This window comes from Leptonychotes weddellii, chromosome 8 (genome assembly GCF_054177405.1).
Source record: "Leptonychotes weddellii isolate Sample4059 chromosome 8, ASM5417740v2, whole genome shotgun sequence".
NCBI lineage: Eukaryota > Metazoa > Chordata > Mammalia > Carnivora > Phocidae > Leptonychotes > Leptonychotes weddellii.
In genome coordinates this window covers 24,116,281-24,143,110 of record NC_138376.1, presented here as the reverse complement: position 1 = coordinate 24,143,110, position 26,830 = coordinate 24,116,281, and the positions used below count along the sequence as shown (strand labels likewise).

Genomic DNA, 26,830 nt, shown 5'->3' with positions numbered 1-26,830 from the left:
AAAAAAAAAAAAAGAAAAAGAAAAAAAAAGAAAGAGCATGAGAGAGGTGGAGGAAGACAGAAGTGACAGGGAGACAGAAAGATCAACAGATCCAGAGACAAGAAGAGTGAGAGACAGAGAAGGGGAGATGGTGGAGAGTAGAGAGAAATCCACAGGTTGAAAGACAGAGATGGGGAGAGACTGAGCAAGACACACTGGGAGGGAGATGGGCAGGGGTCATGTGGAGCTGAACACAGGGCCAGTGCTGCCCTCTTCCAGGTGACTCTGGTTTCCTATCCATTCAGGGCCCATTCAGGGGAAAGTAAGGGAGAGGTGACCTTTGCCTTCAGGGAGCTTGAGCTCCAGGAAGCTGAGTTCTGGACTCCAAATGCCCCCATATCTTGGCGCTCCTGAAGGTGTATCCCTTCTCCTGATCCTCATGGACTCTCCCAGGTGCACGCCCTGTGGATGTGCTCCGGGCCCTGAGGTTCCCCTCCCTTCCTGATGGCGTCCAGAGGGCAAGAGGCATCTGTCTGGCTGATGTGGCCTACCGAGTATCCCGACCAGCCCAGCTCAGTGCACCCACCCACCAGCTCTTCCCAGGTATGGGTGACATGCTGGAGTAGCGAGAGCTGGAGGAGGGCCTGGAGTGGGGTCTAGAATCAGACACCAGAAGGGAAAGGTTTTATGGCTCTTTTTGCCTCTCATTCCACCTGGTTGTGTCTCTCTCGGGTACCAGGAGGTTTTCCCAAAGATTTCTCATTGCTGACTGCTGTCCGGACCCACCCTGGCCTCCAGGCTCCCCTCCTGACTCTCTACAGTGCCCAGGGTGTCCAACAGCTGGGCCTGGAGCTTGGCCGACCCTTCCGCTTCCTGTATGAGGACCAGACTGGACGGCCTCGACCCCCGGCTCAGCCAGTCTTCCGAGGCCTCAGCCTAGCAGATGGCAAGTAAGTCAGTTTGCTCCTCTGGTCTGCCTGGACTGGCCTTTCAGGAGCTTCCCTCTGGCCACTGGCCCCAGAACCCCCAATCCCTGAACTAGGAAGCCTTTTGGCCACACCTCACCTACCTACTGCCCAAACTTCAGACGCTTCTGGCCCAGAGTTTAGGCTTTAGAGTTTAAATCCTTGCATGTAGTACTAGCCTGTGCCTTGGGCAAGTTAACTTTTTTAAGCCTCAGTTTCTATGGCTATAACATAGGGATGATACTATTATCATTAGCTCCAACCTTTCCATCATCTGCTCTCCAGCCCTGTTGACTCCCCCCACACCCTCAGTGAGTCAATTGAACCACTCCCCCCATGACCAGGTGGCACCGTGTGGCTGTGGCTGTGAAGGGCCAGTCTATCACCCTCATAGTTGACTGCAAGAAGCGAGTCACCCGGCCTCTCCCCCGAAGTGCTCGTCCACTGTTGGACACCCACGGAGTGATTATCTTTGGTGCCCGTATCCTGGATGAAGAAGTGTTTGAGGTAACCAGAACATAGAACAGAGTGGTTTCTGGTCCCACATCTTGTGCCTATTCTCCTTCTGGCCCCAGTACTCCATCTTCTTATAGCCTAGCCCTTCATTTGAGCTCTCATGAATCTCTATTTCCATTTCCTATCCTCAGGGCTAATTTTCTCTGTAGGACAATTAGGTGCCCACTTATATGGCAGGACAGCTGTCTTTATCAGTCTTCATGAGTCTGCCTGTCCATTCATCCCTTCAACCAATCTCTCTATCTGCACCCACTCATTCATAGACTCATCTAATACCCATCCATCCATTTATGCACTCACTCACCAATCAAGCATTCAGGTTTGTACCCACTCTCTTGCCCATCTTCCTCTGCCCGGCCACTTTCTTCTTCACTCATCCATCAATCTATCATCTTTAACCCATCCATTTATTCACTCATTCATCCACCCACCCAGCCCATCTACCCATGCATGCAAGGATGCATGTATTCATCCATCCCCTCATTCACCCACCCATCTCCTCACCCACCCACTTTCCATCCAACCATTCACTCATTCATTCACATATTCACTTCCATCCATCTGTCTACCAATCTGTTTCCTCTACTCCATACCTCCATTTATCTACCCACCAATCCTCCCATTCATTCATTCACCATCCACCAACTCTCCCATTCAGTCAGTCATGCATTTGAGCCCCCATTCATTCACCCACTGACCCATCCATCCATCCATCCATCCATCCATCCATCCATCCTTCTATCCATCCACCTGTCCATCCATCCACCCACCCAGCCAGTCAATATTCTCTGAATACCTGCTGTCCCAGTGTCAAGGAGAACACAGAAGAATAATAGAAAGTCTCTATTATTCTCAGGAGCTCCCAGTTCCTCTTTTAAGATGAGACAATAACCCCAAACTATAATACAAGGCAAGATATGCTAAGTACCATGTGTGGGCACAAATAAATGCCATTGGAATTCAAAAGTGGCTTCCCTCTCCCCCATTTCTAGAGGTCCTGAGAATTCTCATCATCACTGCCATTGGAAGGTCAAAGCAACTAAGACTGGGCCACTGTTTCCAGAAGCCTTTGTGGAAAGGTCCATGCATTACCACAGTGTTGGATTTAGAGTTGGAATGTTTGAATTCTAGTCCCGAGTCTACCATTGCAAGTGACCTTGGGCCAGTCATTGCCTCTTTGAGCGTTCCTGAATGGAATATTTGAACAATAGGCATTGTCCTACTGATTTTTCCAGTTGTGGTGAAGGTCCAGTGGAATTATGGATGGGAAGGTCCTTTGAAAATGAAAAGGGCTGTGTACATGGGAGGGCTGATAATGATCTTCTCCCATTATGTCCTTTTACCTAGGATTGGCTCTTACCCTGTGTCCCAGACTTGACCCTCTGTCTCTCTCTGAAACCCTCTCTGCCTCCCTCCATTGATGTTCGTTCCCCATGTCTTTGCAGGGTGATATCCAGGAGCTTGTCATTGTCCCAGGGGTGCAAGCTGCTTATGAATCCTGTGAACAGAAGGAGCTGGAGTGTGAAGGAGCATGGAGGGAGAGACCTCAGAAACAACAGTCTCACAGGGCCCAGAGATCTCCAAAGCAGCAGCCATCAAGACTTCATAGGCCACAAAACCAGGAACCTCAGCGACAGGTGAGGGAGCTGGGCGAACCCCAAACCACAGCACGCTCCAGGGAGGGAAGGTACCCAGACACCTCCCCAGGGGAATTTCCCCAATGTTCCAGAGCTCCCCATCCTATTTTGGGCTCCTGTTCCCCCCTTCACTGGAGCCACTCCAACCACACCTCCCTCTCCCAACCATCACTCCCTCCTCCCAGTCCTCATTCATCAACCTTTTTATTTTCAATTAAAAATAAAAAGAGTCATTATGAAAGACTTCATGACTGGGAGCTGTGTCCCCTGCTTGCATCTCCTTTCCTCTGCCAGTCTTTCTGGAACTGTGTCCTTGGTCTTCCCATCCCTTCCTTGAATTAAGAGATTGGGGGGCAGTGTGTGTAGGGGGGATAAGATGCAGGGACAGAGGATGGGAGAGCAGAGTAGGGGAGAGACAGAACCAGAGAGACAAAAGTTGAAATGGTAAGACCTAGGAGGAGAAATGGGGAGGAGCAGGAGATAGAGAAAGTCCCAGAAGAGTGCTGGGTCCATGCAATTCTGTGTTGGGGCCCAGTCTCTGGCCCCCTGCATGTGGAGGTGCAGAATAAAGGGCTGGGTGGCGGGGGGTGGGGAGGGAGGGACAGGGGACTCTGGGTTGGGTGGGGTCCAGATGGTTAGGGTGACAGATATGATCTGGGGTCAGTGGTCTGAAGGTTAGAGGGTCAATCTCTTAATCATGTCTGCTTCTGTTCCACATGTGGGACCCACGCCCCCACCTCTCCCCATCTCTCTCCTGACCCCCAACCTCTCCTTTCATCCCCAACTCCTACCCCTTTTCCAAACTCCCACACCATCCCCTTCTCTCCCTCTCCTCACCCTTATACCCCTACCTCTTCCTACTATTCCCACTGCCCATTCGTGAACCTCAGCCCACTGAGTCTTTCTACTATGACTACGAGACCCACTATTATGATGTGAGGACTGCAGGGACGACCCCTAATTATCAGGTAAACTTGAGGGACCCCTTCATTTCTTCTCCTCCTCCCACCACTCCTTGTAAACATCTCCTATGGCACCTTCCTCCCCTCTTAACATGTGGGGAGAGACATCATATATTTAGATTACGGGAGTGTCCTCACTGCCCCCTCCCATGTCTCTCTGCTACAGAGGCCACCGAGCCCCAACCACAGGGCTCCCCCTCCCCCCAGGGGGCGTCGGACCCCTCCCAGAAAGCCTACCCCACCTGCCAAGAGGTCAGCAGCCCGGCAGGCGCCCCCCTCACCAGGCCGGAGGCCCTCTCGAATTGGAGGTTCCGGCCCAGCACGGGGCCTGCCTCCCCCCTTCCGACGCCCAGCTCGGCAGGCAGCTCCCCCCACTGCCCGGGCCCCCCCCAGGACCAGAGGAAGCGGTTACCGGCAGGTAGAGCCGGGGCATCCAGATCTGTGCCCCCAAACCTCTATGACCTTGGAGATTTACTCTCCCCAAACTGTACCCCCTCCAAAGGGGCTGCAAGATCTGAGATTACCCCCACCCCCCCAGTACAGACAGACAGTGCCCACAGTGGGGGACAAGGTGCTGCTTTGCCTCCCCTCCCGCTAACCTCTCTCCTTCCTTTCCGCCCCATGTTACTCTTCTCCCCGTTCTCCTTGGGGTTAGGACCCCTCCCCAGGTGAAGAGGAAGGAATCCTGGAATCAAGCCCCTTGCCACCCCCTGAGGAGGTAACTCCATCCCCCACCCTCACGCTAGCTGGGGGCAGTGGGCATCTGTGACCCACTCCCCTTGCCCCATGTCATCTCAGTGAATTAGCTCTTTCTCTGGCTGGAGGGCTCCTTGTCATATCCAACTGTGGTCTTCCAGTCACTCCAGACCTGTCGACCTGCTTGTCTTTTTAAGTACAGCCATTTTCCTTCAGTGTCCATGTCTCCTTCCATTATTCTTTGATTCTGGAACAACTTCTTCCCCATGTTGGTGTCAAAAGGTTTTCATCATATTTCTGTTCCCCGGAGTTTTCTGTCCATGTTGTCACTTTTTCTGTTCTCTGTTTTTCCATCCATTTCTTTGATTATTCTCTGGACTCCTTTGTCTACCATTATCTCCACAGACTGTCTACTCTGTGTCCAGCCCTCCGGCCACCCTTCGTCCTTCTTGTAATTCATCATTTCTTCCCACCAGTCCCATTTTTGGGGCATCCCTCCTCATTTGGGGCCTTTGATGGCCCTCCCCTTTCTGTACAACCACTTCCCTCGCTCTTCTTGGGAGAAAAACTCCAGTCCCAGTTATCCTCAGATTCCTTTGGGCCAGAAGTTGCCACACTGTCGGGTCCAAGGAAAACCTCCTCTCAGCCCTAATGCCCCCATCTACCCCTCTCCCTCCCCATCCCTGGGAAGGAGCAGACAGATCTCCAGGTCCCCTCCACAGCCGACAGGTTCCTGACAGAGGAATATGGGGAGGGTGGCACAGACCCCCCATCAGGGCCCTACGATTACACCTATGGCTATGGGGACGATTATCGTGAGGAGACGGAGCTTGGCCCTGCCCTGTCTGCGGAGACAGCCCCCTCGGGAGCCGTAAGTGAAAGAGCTCCTCTTCCATTCTTGACCTCCAGTGGGAGCTGTAAGAATTGCTTCCTGTTGTTTCTGATTATTGTCTATTGGCTGCAAGCTACTTCCCATTGATGATTTGCCTTTTTCTGTTCACATAAGATGTATATGTTGCTTGAAAGGATGACTTTCTGCTTTCCCTTGCCAAATATCTTGCCCTGTGACACCTCATGGATCCTTCTGCCCAGGGCAATTGGGATTTTTTTTTTTTTCTTTTTTAATCCTATGGCACTTCCTGTCTTTCTTGGCCGCTTTCTGTCTCAATCAAGCTGTATTTCATAAAGCTTTTGGCCAATAATCCCCTACTTTTTGTCCATTATCAGTTTTGTCTCCATCATTTCTTCTTGGTAAAAACAATTTCTTATCCATGTTGCTGCCAAATGATCTAACTTCCTATGTCATGTTTTCTAATTTACAGGTCACCCCCTGTCTGTCCTTTCCTGTCTTCCTTGGCCATGGCATCCATCTTGGTGACTGTGACAATTTGTACTGAAAGGGACTTATTTATGTTTTGGCTCTAGTTTTTCATGCTGTCTTGTAACAATTTCCTTTGCTAATAAGCCACTTCCTGTGTGTCTCAGGTCATCCAAATCATAAAGTCTCCATTGTGGGCCTAGATATTTATCATGGCTACTTCCTGTGTGTACTAGCCTTGATGTTCGTGTTTTCTGGAAGAATTGCCTTTCGTTGTCATAATCCCCTTTCCAGGAGTCACTTTTTGTCTGTTTTGTGAACTTCTTCTTTCTCTTGGTCGTGGTAGCCATGTTGTTGTTGAAGGTCCACTTCCTGGATCTTATTTTCTTGGCTGCTTCCTGTCTGTCCAACTATTTCCTGTTTGTCCAGTTCATTTCTAGCCATCTTGGCCATGTTTAATTTTTCTTGGCCCTGGCATCATTCTTGCTTCCAAGTGTTTGTCCCTTTGAAATGTCTCCCTTAATTGTTTCCCATGTCTTCAACCACTCCCTCTCAGTTGGGAAATTTCCTATCTACTCCATTCATCTTTTGCTTGCCTTGCAATTAGAGCTGCCTCCTCTACCCTGCTGCCTCGTCCCACAATTTCCTTCTCTAATATTGCCACCCTTGACCCTGTGCTGCCTTTCCCTTTTGCTGCTTTCTGGAAATTTGGGGTTGATCTGGGATATGGGAGAGTTTGGAAATTCATCACTGCTGTTTGGTCAGGATGGAGGTGGAGGGGTGCATTCTGAAGATTTTTGTTGGGAGAGTTGGGGGCTGGTGGGGAATGATTTCCATTCTTCCCATCCTAATCTTGGTTCTGGCCTTAGTGTTGGGGGTGGGCATCTGAGAAGTGTGGAAAAGAAGGAACTGGTGGGCTTGGAGTATAAATGAGGGCCAGAGGAAGGGTGTAGTGTCCTTGCTGGGAGAGGAACTGGGGGTCTGCTCTGGGGCTTGAGCAATAGCCCAAGAGCTGTATTTTTCCAAACACCAGTTATGAGGTCTGACTTTGGGATATCAGTGGGGACTGCCCTCCAATTCTACTTAGAGTATGGATGTTTAACTTCTGGAGAGTTTTTAACTTGTGGACCCCTTGAAATTCTAAGAAAAATTCTGTGCACAAGGGTATATACTTTTTCTTTCCTGGAAAAGACTCTTTGGATTATATCAGATTCTCATATGGATCCATGCCCTCCCTTCAAACCCCAATAAAAATCAATCCACAACCTTAGAGAGATGCTTATTTGGTGGATTGCAGTAAGGGTGAGGTAGTTGATAGTTTCTTAAAGTTCTAAGAATTCCTGGAGTCAGAGAGCGTTTGGGGAATAGGGTAGGGTCCTCCAGAAGAGGGTTTGGGAAGGTTGGGGGGGGGTTGGAATTCCAGGAAGGGTGTGAAGAGGTCGTTAGGGAGATGAGGAAGTTTGTTTGCTAAGATGGGGCTGGGAATTGGGAGGTGGAGAGCCATGAGGTCTCCTTGGAAGGCCTGGGAGGTCTGCAAAGAGGGAGTCTTAGAGGAGGGCTGGGAGATTTTACAGGTCGGGTTGGGGAGGTCTCCAGAGAATCTGAGAGTGAAAGAAGGTGGGAGTTGGGATGGGGGCAGTCCTGGTGTCCTGGCTGCTCACAAGCCCCACTGGGGGTTACATGTGTGTCTCCTTCAGGCTGCCCGTGGACCCCGGGGGCTGAAGGGAGAGAAGGGGGAGCCTGCGGTGCTGGAACCTGTAAGTCACTGTTGGTCACTGAGCTGAAGGCAGGGGAAAGAAGAAAAGGAGGTGGGGGTGCTAGCCCTGTAGCCTCTGACTTTTAACCTTTGGCTCTACAGGGTATGCTAGTGGAGGGGCCTCCTGGCCCAGAAGGCCCTGCGGTAAGTGTAGCTGTGACCCATTAGCCTCCATTCTTTTCTCAGAGACCGTTCTTACAAACTCATCTATGCCTTGTCCACATATGCCCAGGCCTCCTTCTCAGAACTCTGGAGAATCCTTCCAAAGCTTCCCAGATCCTCAAATCTCTTTTGTAGAGACCACCCCTCAACCACATACCCCTCTTCTATCTGAATACCCACACCTGACCCACTCCTTTTTTGTTCCTCAGGGGTTGATTGGTCCCCCTGGCATCCAGGGCAACCCAGGCCCAGTTGGAGACCCTGGCGAGAGGGTAAGGGAGTAGTGTGTGTGTGGGGAGGGGGGCGGGGGAAGGACTGCAGAGGAGCCTCTGGTACCCAACAGGGGCACCAAGCATAGTAATTCCTCATTAACTGGCTGACTAATGAACAAGGGGCTGGTGTGGTCCCCAGCACCCAGAAAGGAGGACAGGCTCTGGTTGGGGAGCAGAGTAATCTGTTGTCTCACCCTCATTTTTCTGTGTGGGGGTGGGAGGGTTCAAGAAAGGTGTAGAGAAGTCTATATTTATTCTGCAGAGGGCTTCACAATGATGCCAGGACCCTAACATTCCCTAACTGTCACCTATCCTCATTTTCTCCCTATTCCAGGGCCCCCCTGGCCGAGCAGGGCTCCCTGGATCGGATGGGGCCCCTGGCCCTCCTGGCACATCTCTCATGCTCCCAGTGAGTTGTCTTCTGGGGTTTGGAATGGGAAGGGCAGGGGAATTGTATTCTGTCACCAAGAACCAGAAGACCAGGAAAGCTAAGGAGGAGTCTCTAAAGACCACCAACACAAAGAGATTGATCTTTGAGGTGGATGGACTAGGGACTCATTAGATGACCTAGAACCAAACATGAATCATCTAGAACTGGGCAGAAAATCCCACATTGGACTCTAGAACCAAAGGAAAGTTTTTCTGGAGGAAGAAGCCAGAGAGTGGGGAGGGAAACAGGAGTAGAGTTTCTGAAAACCTCTACATGATTATCTGAAAACCTTCCATGGGAGACACTGGACGAGGGCATGGGGTGGGGGGTGTCCCTGAACCTGGGAGATGGGGCAGAAGTGCTGGATGAAGCTTTTGGCTGGGAGGGTCACATGGGTTTCCTGGAAGAGAATCTGGACCTTTCTTTTTCTTTGCCCCTCAGTTCCGGTTTGGCAGTGGTGGGGGTGACAAGGGCCCTGTGGTGGCAGCCCAAGAGGCTCAGGCCCAGGCAATTCTGCAGCAGGCACGTGTAAGTAAGGCTGGAGGGGATGTTGGTGAAGGGAGGGGTATGGAGGGCAAGTGAAGACTTCAGGAGGGGTTGGAAGGGTAGGTTGGAGTAAATGTGGGGCAGGGTAAGGTCTGGGTTGGTTTGGGGCTAAGAGGGAGGTTAGGGAGAATACAAGGCAGTAGAATGAGGATTAGGAGTGGAAAGGTGAATTTGGAACGTGTGCTGGGGTTGGGAGTTCTCCTGCTGCTTCTTCCTCAGCTCTGCTATGTCCCCTGCCCCCCTAGCTGGCGCTCCGGGGACCCCCTGGCCCCATGGGATACACAGGCCGCCCTGGACCCTTGGTGAGTGTGTTGGATATTGGGGTAGGGAGTTCTTTATTTGTGTGTCGGGGTACGGATAGTTCTGGAAAGGGACCAAGTTGAAAGTTATTTTGCTACTTTGGGGGAGGGCTTTGAAGTCATTGTTGGGTGTGTCCTTCAACATAGCCACTCTCTCTTCTCTGTCACAGGGACAACCTGGGAGCCCTGGCCTGAAGGGAGAATTGGGAGACCTAGGACCTCAGGTGACAAGCCCCACCCATCTGATCCCCCATCCAGTGCCTCCCTTTCCAACTATGCCCTTTAACTCTGCCCCTGAGTCTCTCTCACCAGGGCCCCAGAGGACCTCAAGGCCTCACAGGCCCTCCTGGCAAGGCTGGGCGAAGGGTGAGTGGGTGTGTGGTGGGTGTGGATGGGAGACAGGACCCAGAGTGTGGGGGACTGTGCCTCTGTTTGCTCTGACACTTCCTTTGCACCCCCAGGGCCGAGCGGGTGCTGATGGAGCCCGAGGGATGCCTGGAGAACCTGGAGTGAAGGTGACAAGCATGGGTCCCTCTCTGATGCCTATGACTTCTAGCCCCATCTAAGCTCATTGTTTTCTGGGCATGACCAAGTTCCCAGGGTTTCCCCATGAAGTGGCATCTCCCCACTCAGGACACAGTAGGGAGGGATGGGATGGAAAAAGAGCTAGGACCTCACTCGGGCTGCCGCTCTTCCTCTAGGGTGACCGAGGTTTTGATGGACTCCCAGGGCTACCTGGGGAGAAGGGACACCGGGTGAGTATATTGGGGGTAATGCATTGTGATGAGGGGGTAGACCTTCTGTGGAGGGGTGGGGAGGTAGGGAGCTCAAGGCAAGGGAAGGAAGCTGAGGGTCCCTGCAGGAGCTCAACGGGTGAAACCTGTTGGTTAATTGAAGAGGGTCAGTTTCTGCCTGGGCTGGGGGCTCTGAGGCCCCTCTTATCTGTTCCCCCATTTTCCAGGGTGATACTGGTGCCCAGGGCCTTCCTGGCCCCCCTGGTGAGGATGGAGAGCGGGTAAGTATTGTGGCCAGGGCAGGGGCTCAGTATGGGAGAGGCGTGGAGGATGAGGCTGATTCACCATGTCCTCCTCCTCCAGGGAGATGATGGGGAGATTGGGCCTCGAGGACTGCCTGGAGAGTCGGTGAGTGTCCAGGGGGTCAAGGGTGGGGCTCTGAGGATGCCAAGGGAGGGATATGGACACAAAAGAGACATATTATCTCTTGCCCATGCTTGTCATATCTTCCCCTCACCTGATTGCAGGGACCTCGAGGTCTCCTTGGTCCCAAAGGCCCACCTGGTATTCCTGGACCCCCGGTATGTGACTATCCCTGACTTCTGACCTTGACCTCACCCCCTGACCTTTCCAACTCTCCACCTTTCCTAGCTGCCTCTCCTCCCCTACATTTAGTTCTCCCTCCCTGGCCCCCCCTCGCTCTGCTCCAGCCTTTAATCCTAGGTGCCCTTGCAGGGTTCTATGGTACAGTGCACCAAAGGCTCTGAGCATAGCTTAAAAAAAAAAATCCTCAAAGAAACAAAACAAAAGCCCACAAACCCACAGACCCATAGACCCACGCCCTGTGGATCTGGGCCGGCTATGTTTACTTAGGTTTGGGATGGACTGGAGGTCTGACCAATGTGAGGTTGCCCCGTCCCACCCTCTGGAGTGGCTGGGCCTCCCAGAAACCACAGGTCCTTCCAGGGCCCAGGCCCCACCTTCCAGCCTACTCACACCCCTCTCATGTTTCAGGGAGTCCGAGGCATGGATGGTCCCCATGGTCCCAAAGGGAGCTTGGTGAGTAATGGGCATGGAGAACTTTAGCCAAGGTCCTGTTTCCTTGGTGACCATTTTGACCCCCTGCCTGCTTCTGGTTCTTGTGCCCCTGCTGTCCCAGCTAGGACTCAGCTCTCTGCCCCAAGTTTGTTCTGTCACCATCTTCTTTTGACCTCTGCCTGATTGCCTGTTTCTAGGGACCCCAAGGAGAGCCAGGACCTCCTGGACAACAGGGCACTCCTGGAACCCAGGTGAGTTGTCCTGTCCAACCCCTCCCCATCTTTAACAACTTCCCCTGGGCTTCCACAGTGGGTCACACCCTGGATAGAAATTAAGGGTCTCCAGCTCCACTGCTCATGCTCTGAATGGGGATGCTGGCTACAGGAGAAAGCAGCCCACCCCTGTGGGGCCCCTGTGACTTCTTTCTCTCTCTGTGTAGGGTCTCCCCGGGCCCCAGGGTGCCATTGGGCCTCATGGAGAGAAGGTAAGTGACTGATTGGGGGATAGGGGATGAGCTGGGAGGGGGGGTTGAAGAGAGAGCCTTAAATGTGTGGCTAGGACTTCAGTCATAGTCTGATCTGGTCCCTCTTGTGGCCCTGTGCCTCCTCGTCTTCCTGCAGGGTCCTCGAGGGAAACCAGGGCTCCCTGGCATGCCTGGCTCAGATGGACCGCCGGTGAGTGGGTATCCACCTCTTAATCCAAATTCCACTTGACCCTCCACCCCAAGTGAATGACCTTCAAGTGCCTTTGGTGACTATCCACACAGTGTATCCCTGACACTGGGAGGTCACTGGTGGTGCCTGCCCCTGGTCAGTTGGCTTCATTAGGGTCATAAGGGGGAGAGGGGTTAAAGAAGTGAAGGGAGGGATGCAGGGAAGGTGACAGTGGCTAGTGGTCACATTCTCCTTCCCCTACCCCAGGGTCACCCAGGAAAGGAAGGTCCTCCTGGAACTAAAGGAAACCAGGTGAGATCTTCCATACCTGCTTTCACCCCTGAGGGAGTTTCCACCCAGTCTCGGGCCCCAAAGTCCTTGGAATTTCCTTGTCTTATCATTCACGTGGCTCTGTATTCTCGGTCCCATGCCCTGTATCCCTATTCAGACTCCAACGTTGTCTCTACCGTTTCTTCCACCCCCTGAGGCCTCCACAGTCACACCCTGAGACCCCTTTTTAGATACCTTGCTTTCTTCTTCCAGGGTCCATCTGGACCTCAGGGTCCTCTAGGATACCCGGGACCTCGAGGTGTCAAGGTAATGGACAACCAGGCTGGGAGATAAAGGACTGTGGTCGGGGGAGCCAGCTGGGGTCTCAGGAGCTTGATCCTTCCAATCTAACCTCTGTCTCCGATCTCTCTGTCTCTGTCTCCCTTCTAATTCTAGGGTGTGGATGGAATTCGTGGTCTGAAGGGTCATAAGGGTGAAAAGGTGAGAGATGTGCCCCCAGCTTCCTAGCACCTCCATCCTGTCCCACACCACCCCTTCTGCCCAGCTCTTCCCCACTTCCTTCCCTCCAGCCTGCCCTGCTCTGCTCTCCAGCTCTGAAATCCACCCTTCCACCCACGTTTTCTGAAATGCTCCATCTTACCTACTGGCCCCCCATCATCTCTGGTGACCTCTCACCCCCATCTTTCTCAGGGCGAGGATGGCTTTCCTGGGTTCAAAGGGGACATGGGCGTGAAAGGTGACAGGGTGAGTAGAAACCCACACACTGGCCCTCCAACCCTAAGTCCTGATGTTCCTCCATGTTGGAGCCCCCAGTCACCAGCCTATTTCCTGAAACCCCAGACTCCCCATCTCCAGTGCTCTTCTCCCTTGGAGTCTGACCCAGCAGGATGACAGCTTGCACAGTCTGCATCCCATCAGCCTGATAGTCACAATGCTCTCCCTGTCCCTGTGGGGCTCCCTGTCCTGCAGTAGCTTCTGGGACCCTACTCCGCTTCACCGGGGTCCACCTCTCCTCTTGGGGCCCAGCCCACACCATCAGTCCCTGACACTCCCCTCTTCAACCGTCTTACCCAGGGAGAGGTTGGAGTTCCTGGTTCCAGGGGAGAAGACGGTCCCGAGGGGCCGAAGGGACGCACTGGACCCACTGGAGACCCTGGCCCCCCCGGGCTCATGGGTGAAAAGGTGACAGGGGAGGGGAGGGTATGAGGGCCTGGGCCCTGGGATCAGGATGGGCTTGGGGGTGCCAACAGCTGGAGTCAATGAGTCATTTGAAGACCTCTATACATTAATTATGCTCCTCTCTGTAGAAGGCACCCCCTGGCCACTGACAGTTGGGGGTGGGGGTGGGGATATATAAGAAGTCAAGGAAAAGTCCCTGTCGTGAGAATTTACGTGGCATAGAGGTGGGGACAAGGCATGAGGCTGGCATAAGGAATGTAGGTATAAGGCAGAGTGAAAATGTGTTCAGACTCAGAGCAGCAGGAATTGCAAGAAGGGAGAGTCAAAGAGGAGGTGAGCGCAGACCTGCAGAGCTAACTAACTCTCAGTAAGCCCTCAACGGGGGCCAACACTGCGCCTGCTTGTCCTAAGCCTCCTGTTGCGGAGAGCATTCACTGAGGCACCAGGAGGTGAAGAGGCTTGTTAGTAACACAGCCAGTGAGGGGCATAGCATGGGTTTGAGCCCAGGCAGGCTGCAGAATCCCTGCTCCTAACCTCGGCTTCACCGCTGTCTGGGCAAGGCGGGCCCTGAAGCATCAGGAGGAAGGGGGGGGTGCCAGGGGGCTTGGGGTAGTGCAGACATGGGTGGGGGGCGGAGGTGGTCCTGAGTGTGGTGTGTGCGAACCTGCAAGGGGACTGGTCTTGGTGGCGTAGGGGTGTGTGCTGGGGAAGGAGAGCTGAGGTTGACGGGTAGGAGGGGCTAGATCACGATCCTGAGGAACTTGAAGGAGCTGCGGATTTAAAGACACAGAGGAGGCAAGATCCCAGCACCAGAGTTGGGGAAAATCCACTCTCAGGAAGGAGAGATGACAAAGGCCAGGCAGCCTGTGGAGTAGGAGATGAGGGGCCAGGGGCTGGAGATTTGCTGGGGAGGCTTGCTGGGTGGGGGCTGGCTCCCGTCTCTGGGGCTTGGGGTCTCCAGGGATGGTGTGGTGTCTGACCCATCTTGCTCCTAACTGCTCCTGTCTCTCCACAGGGCAAGCTGGGTGTTCCTGGTCTGCCTGGCTACCCTGGACGCCAGGGTCCCAAGGTGATATGGTGCCCCATTTGTGACCCCTCCTCCTCTTCCCTTCTCTGACCCCCGATTCCAGGAAGCACAGACTGACAGAGCAGTGGGGGACCCTAGAACAAATTTAGCCTAGCCCCATTCTACAGATGGGGGAACCGAAGGCCAGGCAGCAGCGGGGGTTTGTCCAAGGTCACCAAGTTATTGGAAGAGCACAGGCCTCCCACCCTACTGCCTCCATCACCTCTCCTGACCCCTGCTGGCTCTTCTAGGCCCTCCCCTTTCCTGACGTCTCAATTTTCTCTTTCTCCATCCTCCCCAGGGGTCCCTGGGATTTCCTGGTTTTCCTGGTGCCAGTGGAGAGAAGGGAGCCCGGGTAAGCTGGGGCAAGGGAGAGGGTGCGGAGGGCAGGCCTGTGGGTGGAATCACGCCCTGGTTGATGTGTTGTTTCTGCTTCCTTCCCATCAGGGCCTGTCGGGGAAGTCAGGGCCTCGGGGAGAGCGGGGCCCCACGGTGAGTGCAAGGGGCAGACATGTGGCTCAAGATCCAAGGAGGTCCAATTGGGTTTTTCTGACAACTCCTCTCCCCTCTCTCTAGGGTCCCCGGGGTCAGCGGGGACCCCGAGGTGCCACTGGGAAGTCTGGCGCTAAGGTTAGTGGTCTTGGCAGGGTTCCATCTGCCGTCTGCCCCTTAGCCCAGCTCCCTGTTGATTCCTCTGACCTCCAGCAGAGCTAGAAGGCAGTGCCTCTTGCCCTCTGACTCTCTTTCCCCCCAACAGGGAACATCAGGTGGTGATGGCCCCCATGGGCCCCCCGGAGAAAGGGTGAGTACAGCTTGAGTCTCCTGTTCCCCAGTGCTCCCCAGGATCCTTAGTGGAGCCCTCGCTCTTTCACCCTGATGGGGGGGTGAGGTGGGGGGAGCTGCACCCCGTGACCATTCTCCTGATTCAATCCGGCTCTTTCTCTAGGGTCTCCCTGGACCTCAAGGCCCCAATGGATTTCCTGGCCCCAAAGGACCTCCGGTAAGCTAACCTCTGACCTCTGACCCGCTTGGGTTCTGTGAATCCTTCTTTTCCAATCTCCTTCCAACCCAGAGTTCACCTGACACCTGAATCCCTTCTAGGGTCCCCCTGGGAAGGACGGGCTGCCAGGACACCCAGGCCAGAGAGGAGAAGTGGTAAGTAATGCCCCGGGCCCCCTCAGACCTTCCAGAGCTGTCTGGAAGGCCCACCAGGGAGGTTCTGCTGGCAGAGTGATCATCCTGGTGCTGCTCAGACCCATGGCCAAGGGCTCCGTGGTGACTCTGCCCTTCCCCCAGGAACCTGGGATCCATCCCACAGTGTCCATGCCTGACATACTTTGACCGCTCTCTCCCCTCTTCCTCTTTCAGGGTTTCCAAGGGAAGACTGGCCCCCCTGGCCCTCCAGGGGTGGTGGGACCTCAGGTATGTCTGCCCCCTGGGGAGAGTGGGCCCCAGACCCTGGAGTCAGTTTGTCTGCCCCTCTTCTCCCTTGTCCCAATCACATGCCCCAGCCCCTGCTTTGCCTGACCTGGACGCCAGGGCTGGGATTTGGAGCAGGATCCCAACTGGGCCAGTTCTCATCTCGTGTCCCAAAGGGGCAGCTCCCCAGTGGGGACGCAGGGTGGTGCAGTTACCCCAAACTGGGGAATTACAGTGGCCTAGGAGAGCCCCAGGAATTCCCCAGTAGCTTTGGGGCGTGGATAAAGCAGGTCCAGAGGGGTCATTTTAGGGTGGCAGGGTGGCCTCTTTGGGCAGGGAAGGGGGCACACGGTCTGAACTTGGAGTCTTTCTGTCTCTTTCTCAGGGAGCAGCAGGAGAAACCGGGCCCATGGGGGAGAGAGGTCACCCCGGCCCCCCAGGTCCCCCGGGAGAGCAGGGACTGACTGGAACAGCTGGAAAAGAAGGAACAAAGGTCAGTAAAGGGCCAGGCAGAGGGGAACTTGGGAGACCAGGGTTGGGGTGCTGAAGGGAACAGATAATTTGGGAATTGAGAAAGGCCAGAGACCTCTCTGTCCAATATGGGAGCATGGCTGTGGCTCATGACCTTTTGTTTCATCTTAGGGTGACCCTGGTCCCCCAGGGTCTCCAGGGAAGGATGGACCTGCTGGTCTGAGGGGCTTCCCAGGGGAGAGAGGCCTCCCCGGCACTGCTGTGAGTGTGATCCCGGTCTCCCAACAAGTCACGGGGCATCCTGGCGTCGCTCAGCATCACCCCCACTCCCATTCCTCCGAGTCTGTCTCCTCTCCCCTCCCCTCATCCTTCCCTGCATGTCTTTTGGACCCTCATTCTTGTAATGTCCCCCCTGCCCGTCTCACATCTGTTGCTCCAAATCTCTGGTTCCTAGGGTGGATCCGGTTTGAAGGGAAACGAAGGTCCGGCCGGTCCCCCTGGCCCTGCAGTGAGTCTGGGGGTCCTGGGGGGCAGGAGGGAGGAACCAGGAAAGAGTGGGTGAGGAGGGATGAAGAGTGGCATCTGGATCTAGGCAAGGCTGGGGACTGGGCAGAGGGGGTCTAGGATCAGCCATAGTGTATTCAATTTTGGGCTATTCTCCTGAGAACCAGGGTCAGAGCTCCTCTGGTGTGGGTGGACTATGGTGTCGTCCTTGGGGGTCTGACTCCATTTCCTGTCCCAGGGCTCCCCTGGGGAGCGAGGTGCAGCAGGATCTGGGGGACCCATTGGCCCCCCGGGGCGCCCAGGCCCACAGGGTCCCCCTGGAGCCGCAGGAGAGAAAGGTGTCCCGGTGAGTGTGGGGTCCCTGGGGAGAGACACTGGGGAAGGGTCTGAGCTGTGAGCTGCTGGGCTATGGAGGGTTTCCTGTGAGGGTGTTTGAGGGTGAGGGTCATTTTCAGGTCATGACTCCTTTCTTCTTTTCCTACAGGGTGAGAAGGGCCCCATTGGTCCAACTGGCCGAGATGGGGTACAGGGTCCTGTGGGGCTCCCTGGTCCTGCTGGACCCCCGGGTGTGGCAGGAGAGGATGGAGACAAGGTGTGGAACCTACAGACCCTGGGCCCAATCTTTCCAGATGAGATCGCTGATCTGGGCATGCCTCCTGCCCCTATCCCTGTCTTATCCTCCCTGCCCCACCCAGGGCCTTTCTCTAAGATCTCATCTGCCTTGTCCCCGCAGGGTGAGGTGGGAGACCCCGGACAGAAGGGCACTAAAGGGAATAAAGGTGAACATGTAAGTGACCATGACTTTTGACTTCTGACTTCTGGCCTTTATTAGCCTTGTTTCTACCTGGTTTCTGTCCCTGTCTTGGTGTCTCTGACTCTCCTTTTTACCCCAGGGCCCTCCTGGACCCCCTGGACCCCTTGGTCCTGTGGGGCAACCTGGAGCAGCGGTAAGTGACTGATGTCCCGTCTGCCCCCTCCCTGCCCACCCCCCAGGGGCGCTGGCAACTTCCAGTCTGCCCTCAGTTCCCCTTTGCCCTTGGGGTTGAGCTTGGGAGTGGGGGCTCTGGGCCTGGCGCCCAGCTCGGTGTGAGGTTTGTGAATAGAGAACTCCTGACCCACAACCATCTCTGTGTCCTCGTCCCTGCCCTCCCTCCACCTCAGGGAGCAGATGGGGAGCCCGGAGCTCGGGGACCCCAGGGACACTTTGGAGTCAAAGGTGACGAAGGAACGAGAGGATTCAATGGGCCCCCAGGTCCCATTGGCCTACAGGTGGGTTGGGGGGTAGAGGCAGGGGCTGAGAGGTGGGGTCAGGATGGGTCTGATGACCATCCCCTGCTGCTGAGGACTGGGGAAGTGGGGCAGAGGACTGGGGGGCATGAGGGATCGGAGGGAAGGGCACTGGAGGCTCCTTCTACCTGGAGCTGTGCTCTGGTGGGTTGGTCATCTGGGTCTGTGCCGTGTACCCCTGCACAGGGTTTGCCAGGCCCCTCGGGTGAGAAAGGAGAAACAGGAGATGTGGGCCCTATGGTGAGTGAGACCCCACTGACAGTGTGTGACCCTCTGGCCCTAACCCCACCTACTAGTCTCCCCCTATCCAGCTCCCCCAGCATCCCCTGCTCCCTGCATACTGCTTCCTGGCGGGGCTGCCCCCCTCCCCTGCTACCCCGCCCCTCATGATGTCTGCCTCACCCAACCCTCTGCCATTCCTGTGTGCTTAATGCTCTTTCTTTCTCTTCCGTTCCCCATCTCTGCTGTATCTCTTTTCCCCAGGGACCACCCGGCCCCCCAGGACCTCGAGGCCCAGCTGGACCCAATGGAGCTGATGTGAGTCCTCTCAGCCTCTGTCCCTTCAGATCACTCTGGCCAGTTCTGCCTCCCTTTCCCCAGACTACAAACTCTAGTCTCATCTCAGCTGCTATGAGAAGTCACCGGCCCTGGAAGGCCTCCCACTGTCTCACTGCTGTGACCTCGGGGTGCTCATTCAGGCTCTACCTCCTCCCTTAAGCAATGATTCCTACTTCTGTTCCTCTTCCAGGGTCCGCAAGGTCCCCCGGGAGGTGTTGGGAACCTGGGTCCCCCTGGAGAGAAGGTAACTGGGAAGGGGGTGAATGAATGGACTTGTCCTGGGCGGGGGGTATCAAGGTTGGACTTCTGCCAGTTTTGATTGGGGGTGGGGCAAAAGGGAATGAGATGTGGGGAATATCAAGATTTTTTGGGGAAAGGAGGTTTTTGACCCGAGTCTCCTTGCAGGGGGAGCCAGGAGAGTCAGGAGCTCCAGGGGTCCAGGGCGAGCCAGGTGTCAAGGTGAGTGAAATCTCTGAGGCCTTGCTCCCTAATCCCCATCACCCTCCTCAACACCAGCTCCCGGTTGCTGTGACCTCCCGGAGCTGGAGCGTCTCCAAAGTCCAGGAGCCTGTTCTCCTAATCCTCTGTGAGGCTGGACCCCTGGGTCTGAGTGAGCCCCATGCTCTTTCTTTGAAGGGAAGCAGGACCAGAGGACTTCCTATGGGCTTGACTTTCTGTGTGCATCCCCCTGTCACTGAGGGGGTGGAGGGGAGGCTGAAGGTGTCTTGGAAGCAGGGGCTGCGTCCTTGATCTTCAAGACCCCTTTGGGACCATCTGTACCCTCTACTCATCCTTCAGGGCCCACGCGGGGAGCGTGGGGAGAAAGGAGAGTCGGGGCAGCCAGGAGAGGCAGGACCACCAGGGCCTAAAGGCCCCGCCGGTGATGATGGCCCCAAAGGAAACCCTGTGAGTTTGGGGGGAGGGGCTGGGAAGAGGGCCTTGTGAATGAGAGACCTGGGAATGTGGGTGTGTGTGAGTCTTGCAGTAGGGGGAACCCAAGAATGGGGGGCCATTTGGGTGGAAGGCTCTGGGAATGAGGTCTCCTGGGAGGGATGTTTGGGATCTGAAATCCAGAGAGAGAAAGTGAGAGATGCCTTCTAATTAATTCCCTGAAAGCATCAGAAAGCATGAAGTGCATGAGGTGGGGAAGAGAGAGTGCGGGAGACTATCTCCCCAGGGTGTGCAGGTGGGTACGGCCTGCAGAAAGGGAGAATGTGACATGTGCCCTGGGGCTCTGTGTTGGCTCTGGAGGCTTAGGGGGTTGTGACCTTGACCCCGTTTTCCACATTAGGGTCCTGTTGGTTTTCCTGGTGATCCCGGCCCTCCTGGAGAAGGTGGCCCTCGGGTGAGTCTTCCCTAGGGAGGAGAAGGGGGAGAGAGGGTGGGCTCCTGTACAGGGCCTTCATGCGGCTGATGGGCTTGAGTGGGGGAAGCTGGGGGTATGGCAGGGCAGGCAGAGGGATGAGAGGATTGGCAGTTTTGGGGCTGATGCCAGCCAGGTTGGGGCAACCCCTGACCTTGCTTCATCCCTGCAGGGCCAGGATGGTGCGAAGGGTGACCGAGGAGAGGACGGCGAGCCAGGACAGTCTGTGAGTGACCAGTGACCCCTCCCTCCACCACCGAGCCCAAGCCTTCAGGCCCATTACCCCCTTTTTATACCCTGCTCCTGAAGGGTCCATTGGCTGGAGGCTAAACACTCACCCACCCCTATTCCTCCCTCCATAGGGATCCCCTGGTCCCACTGGGGAGAATGGACCCCCTGGACCACTTGGAAAGCGGGTAAGTGAGGTGGACATCTGGGACCTTGAGGGGCAGTCCTTGGGCAAGGTAGATGGAGGATGGGGCAGTGGCAGATGGGATGGTCAGGGGGGTGCCTGGGGATAGGGTGCATGTGCGTGAACATTTGTATTTGTAAGTGTGCCGTGTATAAGTGAGTATGTCTGTTCCTGGGTATGTTCTTGCAAGGGGCGGGGTGGGGGTAGTACTCATCAACTGATCAGAATGCACCCTGGAGGAAGGGGCTAGCTTTCCCAGAGGGCCCCTGCTAGGCTAAGGATTAACCCTCTAGTTGCTGGGGTAGAAGGTGGCGCACTAGATGGTGTGTGGGCAGGTGACTCTTTGCTGAATACACAGAGCTCCTCAGTATTTTAACAACTGGTACAGCTGTACCAGCTCATCTGTCAATCAGCTCCTGTGACTCTGTTGGTGCGTGCACAAGTGTGTGTGTGTGTGTGTGTGTGTGCGCGTGCAGGGGGAAAGTAGCTGAGCCTGGAGACTCACTACCTCATTGACTTTTCCTTCCTGTCTCCATCTGCAGGGTCCTGCTGGCTCGCCTGGTCCTGAGGGGCGGCAAGGAGAGAAGGGAGCCAAGGTGAGGGCGAGGCTATCCTGGATGCTGGAATATTCCCTCCATCTCCTGGCACCTCTGGTTCCTCAGATTCCTCTCTCCAGATGTCTACCCCATGCTGAGCCTCTTGTCTCGAGGGAGGTTCCCTGTACTTATTCCTGTTCCTGCTCCAGGAGCTCCTGGGGTTTGGCACCTCCTCTCTGCCTCATCCTGTCCACCTTGGACCCCCCTACCCCCACCCGTACCCCTTTCCTTTGCCCTTTAAGACTCATTCCTTGTACATGTTTCAGGGGGATCCTGGTGCTGTGGGTGCCCCAGGGAAGACAGGTCCTGTGGGTCCAGCAGGCCCAGCAGGGAAACCTGGTCCTGATGGTCTAAGGGGACTCCCGGGCTCAGTGGTGAGTCATGGAGTGGAGAGGCTTGGCTGGGGGTAGGAGGGGTCCGGGGCCTTTGGAGGGGTGACTGTGTGGGGACAGTTCTCCTGATCTCTGTGGTCCCCTTGAATCTGCAGGGTCAGCAAGGCCGTCCTGGGGCCACAGGCCAGGCTGGGCCTCCAGGTCCTGTGGTGAGTGACTCTGGATTAGGTGGGGTGGGTGGGGGTAAGGATGGTGGTGCCCTTGGGCAGTGGGCATCCAGCTGAAGCCCTGGAGGAAGTGGGAAATGGCGGTGGGGAGAGCTTGTTCCCACCTTTCCATGGAGAGAGTGACTTCCTGTCTCCTCACAGGGGCCCCCGGGGCTTCCTGGCCTTCGAGGTGATGTTGGAGCCAAGGGCGAGAAGGTGAGTGACAGACATGCGGCCAGGTATCTCCCCTCAACCTCACCCCGGAAGCCTATGGGGACCCTGAGTGCCTACCACTGTGCTCAGGCCTCCAGCACCGAGGGGGTTCTTACTCAGCATCTTACCCAGCATCTTTGGGGGTCCTTACTCAGTGAGGATTGTTCACAGGCCCTGCTCTGTCCTCAGGCCCTGTGCCCAAGTCTCTCTTGTCTTCTGGGCTCTGACCCCTGTGGGCTTTTTCTTCTGCACCCACGTGTCTCCTCTCTGCCTCCCCCGACCACCTGTCCGTTCTCCAGGGTCACCCAGGTCTCATCGGACTGATTGGGCCCCCTGGGGAGCAGGGAGAGAAGGGTGATCGGGGACTTCCTGGCCCTCAGGGCTCTGCTGGACAGAAGGGAGAGACGGTGAGGACATGGTCTTGGAAGGTCTGGGTGGATGAGTGTGGGGATTTGTGTTGGGGGTGGAAGGGAGGAGGTGGAGACTCAGCTGGGGGGTAAGGGAGGGGGTGTGGAGGAGGACCCAGTTGAACCATGCCCCTCTCCTTCCTAGGGTATCCCGGGAGCATCTGGTCCTATTGGTCCTGGAGGGCCTCCTGGCCTCCCCGTGAGTACCCCATCTGTTCCTCACTAAATCCCCTCAACCCCACTACTCCCCGCTCCATAATCCCCCAATGGCTTCCATGGCAACCACCAGCCTAAGCAGAATAGGCCCCAGTGTCCTCCATATGTCCTCACACCCGCAGTGTTCCCCCCGATCCTTCCAGGGCCCCCCGAATATCCCCGTGGTCCCTCACGCCTGCCCCTCCCTCCTGTTGTAAAGCCAGGGTCCTGTGGACTCATGATTTAGCCTCTCCATTCCTCCACGTCCCAACCGTCCCCTATGGTGACCGTCTCTCTCTTGTTCCTCATTTCACAGGGACCTGCTGGCCCCAAAGGAGCCAAAGGAGCCACAGTGAGTGACCCCCAGGCAGCTGTGAGCTCTGTCCCCTTCCCCCAGCTGGACTTGACGCTTTCTCTCCAGGGCAAACATGCTCCCTCCAGTGGAGCTCCTCATTCCCAGCCCAGAGACTGACTTGACCCTTCTGGGGCCTTGATTGCATGCGTGACCCCTTGACTCCTCCATGACCTCATTTACTCCTTTGGCAGGGCCCAGCTGGACCCAAGGGAGAGAAGGGCGTCCAGGGTCCTCCAGGACACCCGGTGAGTTACATGTCAGGGCCTGCTTCTCTGCCTCGGTCTCTCTGTCTCCGTGTTTCTCAGCTTCCCCCTCCTATCAACCTTGTCTCTCACCTTCTCCATCCGTCCCTCCAACCAGGGCCCCCCGGGCGAGGTGATCCAGCCCCTGCCCATCCAGATGCCCAAGAAGACTCGGCGCTCGGTGGACGGAAGCCGCCTTATGCAGGAGGATGAGGCCATACCGACTGGGGGGGCTCCGGGCAGTGCTGGGGGGCTGGAGGAGATCTTTGGCTCTCTTGACTCCCTGCGGGAGGAGATTGAGCAGATGAGGCAGCCGACAGGGACCCAGGACAGCCCCGCTCGCACCTGCCAGGACCTGAAGCTCTGCCACCCGGAGCTGCCTGACGGTCAGTGCCCCCCTCAGGAAACAGCGTAACAACAGAATGAAAAGCAGAATGGACGCAGGGACTCCTTGGGGAAGGTGTGGGGTAGGGGTGAGGGTCCAGGGGCTTGGAGCAGCAGCTCTTTACCAACTAGGTCAGAAGGCTTTCAACATTTAACAACTGATCTGGTCCTACCGGCGCGTGCCGGCTCACAATCAGCCCGCTGTCTACAGGAAGTGACAAACATGCACACGTGTACACACGTGTTTGCATTTACAGACGGGCATGCGTGCAAATCTACGACCACATATCATACCGACGTGAGGGAGTCAGTGCTCCTGCCTCCTCCGTCGGGAGCCTGGGGGTACTGCTGCAGGGAGGGGTGCCACAGGCGGGCAGGGGTGTAAGGTGATGACGGAGTGCGAAGTAGGGTGGGCAGCGCTGTGGGGTTCTGGGGGACAGTGGGACCTGGAGACTGAGGTCATGGTGGGGAGGGGTGGTGGGCAGGGTGGGGGGGTTAGAGCAGCGGGGTGGGGAATGGGAAGGGGAGCAAGGAGCGTCTTGGGTCCCACCTGTGGGGGCCCTGACCCTTCCCTCTCCCTTACCCAACAGGAGAGTACTGGGTCGACCCCAACCAGGGCTGTGCTCGGGATGCCTTCCGGGTTTTCTGCAACTTTACAGCGGGGGGGGAAACATGTGTGACCCCCAGGGATGACGTCACGCAAGTGAGAGCTGGCCCCTGACTTCCTCCCCTGCCTCACTCACAGCCCCAGTGGCTTCTGGGATTCTGGGACAGGCGCCCTGGCCCTACAGAACCTGCTGCCCCTTCTTTTTTTTTTTTTTTTTAAGATTTTATTTATTTATTTGAGAGAGAGAGAATGAGAGAGAGCACATGAAAGGGGGGAGGGTCAGAGGGAGAAGCAGACTCCCTGCCGAGCAGGGAGCCTGATGCGGGACTCGATCCAGGGACTCCAGGATCATGACCTGAGCCGAAGGCAGTCGCTTAACCAACTGAGCCACCCAGGCGCCCCTGCTGCCCCTTCTTTCCTTGACTCTTCACTTCTCACCACCAGCCCGCCGCTGCTCACTTTTTCTCCTTCCCTTGACAACCCAAGACAAAGCTTGCCTTTTGTTTACCCTCAGTCAGTCCCCGGCTCCCGCTTTGGCCCCTCATTCTCCCCCAGCCCTTTCTGCCCGCCCCCGTTCCCTGCCCGTGACCCTGCCCGTGACCCTGGCCCGGGGTCCCCGCTTCCGTAGACGCTCCGCAAGCCCTGCTCTGTCTGCCCCTCACTCGCTGGCCTCTCTCCTGCCAGTTCTCTTACGTGGACTCAGAAGGCTCCCTGGTCGGTGTGGTCCAGCTCACCTTCCTGCGGCTGCTCAGCGTCTCAGCCCACCAAGATGTCTCGTACCCCTGCTCTGGGGTGGCCCAAGATGGTCCCCTGAAGCTCCGGGGGGCCAATGAGGATGAGCTGAGCCTGGAGACCAGCCCCTATGTCAAGGAATTCAGAGACGGTTGTCAGGTGGGAAGCAGGAAGAGCTGGGCGGGGGGGTGCATCCTGGAGTCAGGCTGCTGGAAGACCCTTTGGGCAGAGGCACCCAGGAAGAGCAGGAGCAGTCCCACTTCTTTGTGTCAGATACACCCGAGGGAGCGCTGGCAGGGGCGAGGAGGGTGGGGCTCACCTCTGGGCACACACCAGCATCACCCAGAGTGAGCCACGCAGGCTCGTGCACATGTTCACACGGGTTGTGCGACAGAGGCATGCAGGGGTGCAGATCACCCCCCGGCCTATGAAGGCGCGGGAGCGCACAGACACCCACAGTCTGTACATACACCCCCAGTGTTGCCTGGCCAGGGTCACCCAGGCATACACATGGGGAATCAGGTCAGATATTGTCACAGTTACACCACAGACACCTGTTTACACATCCCTGTGGGGTGACCCAGACTCGCACAACCACCACAGTGGATAATCTCAAAGACAAGCCCAAAGCCGCAGGGACTGGCTTGTGAGCCCATGTGCGTGTGTGCGTACACACGTGCACACGTACACGCATATCCAATCTTCCTAGCTTTCCCAGTCCTGACTCTGGGAGAAATTTGAGGAAGGAAATCTAGCAAGTCTGACCATGTGACAAGGATTGGGCGCTCAGAGGAGAGGCGAGCCCGCGCCCGAGGCTGGGGCATCCGTGGGGCGTGCACGCGCCTCCACCACGCTCACTGCTCCCTCTCCCCCTTCTCCCCCCAAGACACAGCAAGGCCGGAAGGTGCTGGAGGTGCGGACACCTGTGGTGGAGCAGCTCCCAGTGCTGGACGCCTCCTTCTCAGACCTGGGGGCCCCCCCTCGGCGGGGAGGGCTGCTGCTGGGGCCCGCCTGCTTCATGGGCTAGGACCTTCTCTGTCTGACCCTGTCCGCTGAAACCAGGCCCACCTGGAATCCCACAGCATCAGCTCTGTGCCATCTCCTGAGAGGGCTCCTCACCATCTAGGGGGCTCTGGGCCAGGGCGCCGAGAGCCCCCAGTCAGGGGCAGACCAGGGGAGGGGTGAAGCGCACGTGTCGGGCGCCCCAGGGGAGGGGTGGCATCTGGGGCTCTTGGCCCTCCCACCTGGAGCCTGTGACCTGTTAGACAGCCGGGACCCTTATTTAAAACTTACCTCCCAATCACCCCCAAACAAGTGGAAGAGAAGAGAAAGGACACTGTGTATTTTGTATTTAAAAGTAATTATATTAATTATTTAAAGAGTGGAGAACAAAAGAACAAAAAAAGATAAAGAGAGAAATGCCAACAAAAATCAGCAGACTTCGGAGACAGGGCTCCCCAGGGGTGAGCCCCGGCACCCTCCTCCTTGCCTCAGGGCTTTCCTCAGTGACTGTGGGGGGACGTTTTCAGGCCAAACCCCACCTCCCTCACAGCCCGCCTGCAGCACCCACTGTGAATGTTGGAATATATGGTCTCCTTTGCCTCAGGGTCTGACTCTCTCTGCCCAGGGTGGGGCTTTCTCCGCTCCACCTCCTGGGTGTTTGGCTCCCTGACCCACACACTGGCTGTCTCTCACTTGGTCTGGGGCTTGCAGGACCTGCCTGCGACTTGGGGAGCAGGTCGCACCCCCCAGGGGGAACTGGAAGGGTGAGGGGTGAGAGCAGGGCCTATATTCAGTACTGTTGAAATATGGAAATTCATCCTTATGAGCTCGTCAATCCCATGGCTCTGAGCCCCTGAGTATCCCACTGCCATCCTGGCCACCCTGGTCCCACCCCTGAGCACCCCCACACCTTCCCTGATCCTGCTATGGAAGAGTTAATGTGTGGCATCTGGATGGAAGGGACTCCCAGGACCTTGTCTAGCCCTATGACCAGTGTCCGTTCTGACTGATGGTTAAATAATGTGATCACCTCCTCCCGGGGCACA

At 56.2% G+C, this 26,830-nt stretch overlaps 1 protein-coding gene across 2 annotated transcripts in view; it reads left to right on the top strand.

Annotated features, from left to right (window-relative positions):
• The window catches only part of COL11A2 (collagen type XI alpha 2 chain), a 27,630-nt gene extending 800 nt beyond the window's left edge, over positions 1-26,830 (top strand). The window contains exons 2-66 of one of the 2 annotated variants that reach the window (XM_031033269.2): positions 433-582; positions 719-929; positions 1,289-1,451; positions 2,906-3,097; positions 3,988-4,065; positions 4,715-4,777; positions 5,447-5,626; positions 7,771-7,830; positions 7,932-7,973; positions 8,201-8,263; positions 8,598-8,672; positions 9,135-9,221; positions 9,485-9,541; positions 9,709-9,762; positions 9,851-9,904; positions 10,000-10,053; positions 10,240-10,293; positions 10,500-10,553; positions 10,636-10,680; positions 10,800-10,853; positions 11,287-11,331; positions 11,508-11,561; positions 11,750-11,794; positions 11,931-11,984; positions 12,231-12,275; positions 12,507-12,560; positions 12,690-12,734; positions 12,945-12,998; positions 13,329-13,436; positions 14,449-14,502; positions 14,801-14,854; positions 14,947-14,991; positions 15,076-15,129; positions 15,257-15,301; positions 15,446-15,499; positions 15,601-15,654; positions 15,868-15,921; positions 16,304-16,411; positions 16,561-16,650; positions 16,844-16,897; positions 17,132-17,239; positions 17,378-17,485; positions 17,627-17,680; positions 17,787-17,840; positions 18,055-18,162; positions 18,367-18,420; positions 18,664-18,717; positions 18,929-18,982; positions 19,144-19,197; positions 19,537-19,644; positions 20,030-20,083; positions 20,274-20,327; positions 20,464-20,517; positions 21,056-21,109; positions 21,376-21,483; positions 21,597-21,650; positions 21,810-21,863; positions 22,160-22,267; positions 22,413-22,466; positions 22,779-22,814; positions 23,009-23,062; positions 23,178-23,445; positions 24,034-24,146; positions 24,735-24,941; positions 25,669-26,830. In XM_031033269.2, coding sequence (XP_030889129.1) covers positions 433-582; positions 719-929; positions 1,289-1,451; positions 2,906-3,097; positions 3,988-4,065; positions 4,715-4,777; positions 5,447-5,626; positions 7,771-7,830; positions 7,932-7,973; positions 8,201-8,263; positions 8,598-8,672; positions 9,135-9,221; positions 9,485-9,541; positions 9,709-9,762; positions 9,851-9,904; positions 10,000-10,053; positions 10,240-10,293; positions 10,500-10,553; positions 10,636-10,680; positions 10,800-10,853; positions 11,287-11,331; positions 11,508-11,561; positions 11,750-11,794; positions 11,931-11,984; positions 12,231-12,275; positions 12,507-12,560; positions 12,690-12,734; positions 12,945-12,998; positions 13,329-13,436; positions 14,449-14,502; positions 14,801-14,854; positions 14,947-14,991; positions 15,076-15,129; positions 15,257-15,301; positions 15,446-15,499; positions 15,601-15,654; positions 15,868-15,921; positions 16,304-16,411; positions 16,561-16,650; positions 16,844-16,897; positions 17,132-17,239; positions 17,378-17,485; positions 17,627-17,680; positions 17,787-17,840; positions 18,055-18,162; positions 18,367-18,420; positions 18,664-18,717; positions 18,929-18,982; positions 19,144-19,197; positions 19,537-19,644; positions 20,030-20,083; positions 20,274-20,327; positions 20,464-20,517; positions 21,056-21,109; positions 21,376-21,483; positions 21,597-21,650; positions 21,810-21,863; positions 22,160-22,267; positions 22,413-22,466; positions 22,779-22,814; positions 23,009-23,062; positions 23,178-23,445; positions 24,034-24,146; positions 24,735-24,941; positions 25,669-25,809 — 5,129 coding nt within the window. In that variant the 3' untranslated portion in view covers positions 25,810-26,830. The remainder of the gene's footprint in view (positions 1-432; positions 583-718; positions 930-1,288; positions 1,452-2,905; positions 3,098-3,987; positions 4,066-4,714; positions 4,778-5,446; positions 5,627-7,770; positions 7,831-7,931; positions 7,974-8,200; positions 8,264-8,597; positions 8,673-9,134; positions 9,222-9,484; positions 9,542-9,708; positions 9,763-9,850; positions 9,905-9,999; positions 10,054-10,239; positions 10,294-10,499; positions 10,554-10,635; positions 10,681-10,799; positions 10,854-11,286; positions 11,332-11,507; positions 11,562-11,749; positions 11,795-11,930; positions 11,985-12,230; positions 12,276-12,506; positions 12,561-12,689; positions 12,735-12,944; positions 12,999-13,328; positions 13,437-14,448; positions 14,503-14,800; positions 14,855-14,946; positions 14,992-15,075; positions 15,130-15,256; positions 15,302-15,445; positions 15,500-15,600; positions 15,655-15,867; positions 15,922-16,303; positions 16,412-16,560; positions 16,651-16,843; positions 16,898-17,131; positions 17,240-17,377; positions 17,486-17,626; positions 17,681-17,786; positions 17,841-18,054; positions 18,163-18,366; positions 18,421-18,663; positions 18,718-18,928; positions 18,983-19,143; positions 19,198-19,536; positions 19,645-20,029; positions 20,084-20,273; positions 20,328-20,463; positions 20,518-21,055; positions 21,110-21,375; positions 21,484-21,596; positions 21,651-21,809; positions 21,864-22,159; positions 22,268-22,412; positions 22,467-22,778; positions 22,815-23,008; positions 23,063-23,177; positions 23,446-24,033; positions 24,147-24,734; positions 24,942-25,668) is intronic. The other variant, XM_031033271.2, reaches the window with a different exon arrangement.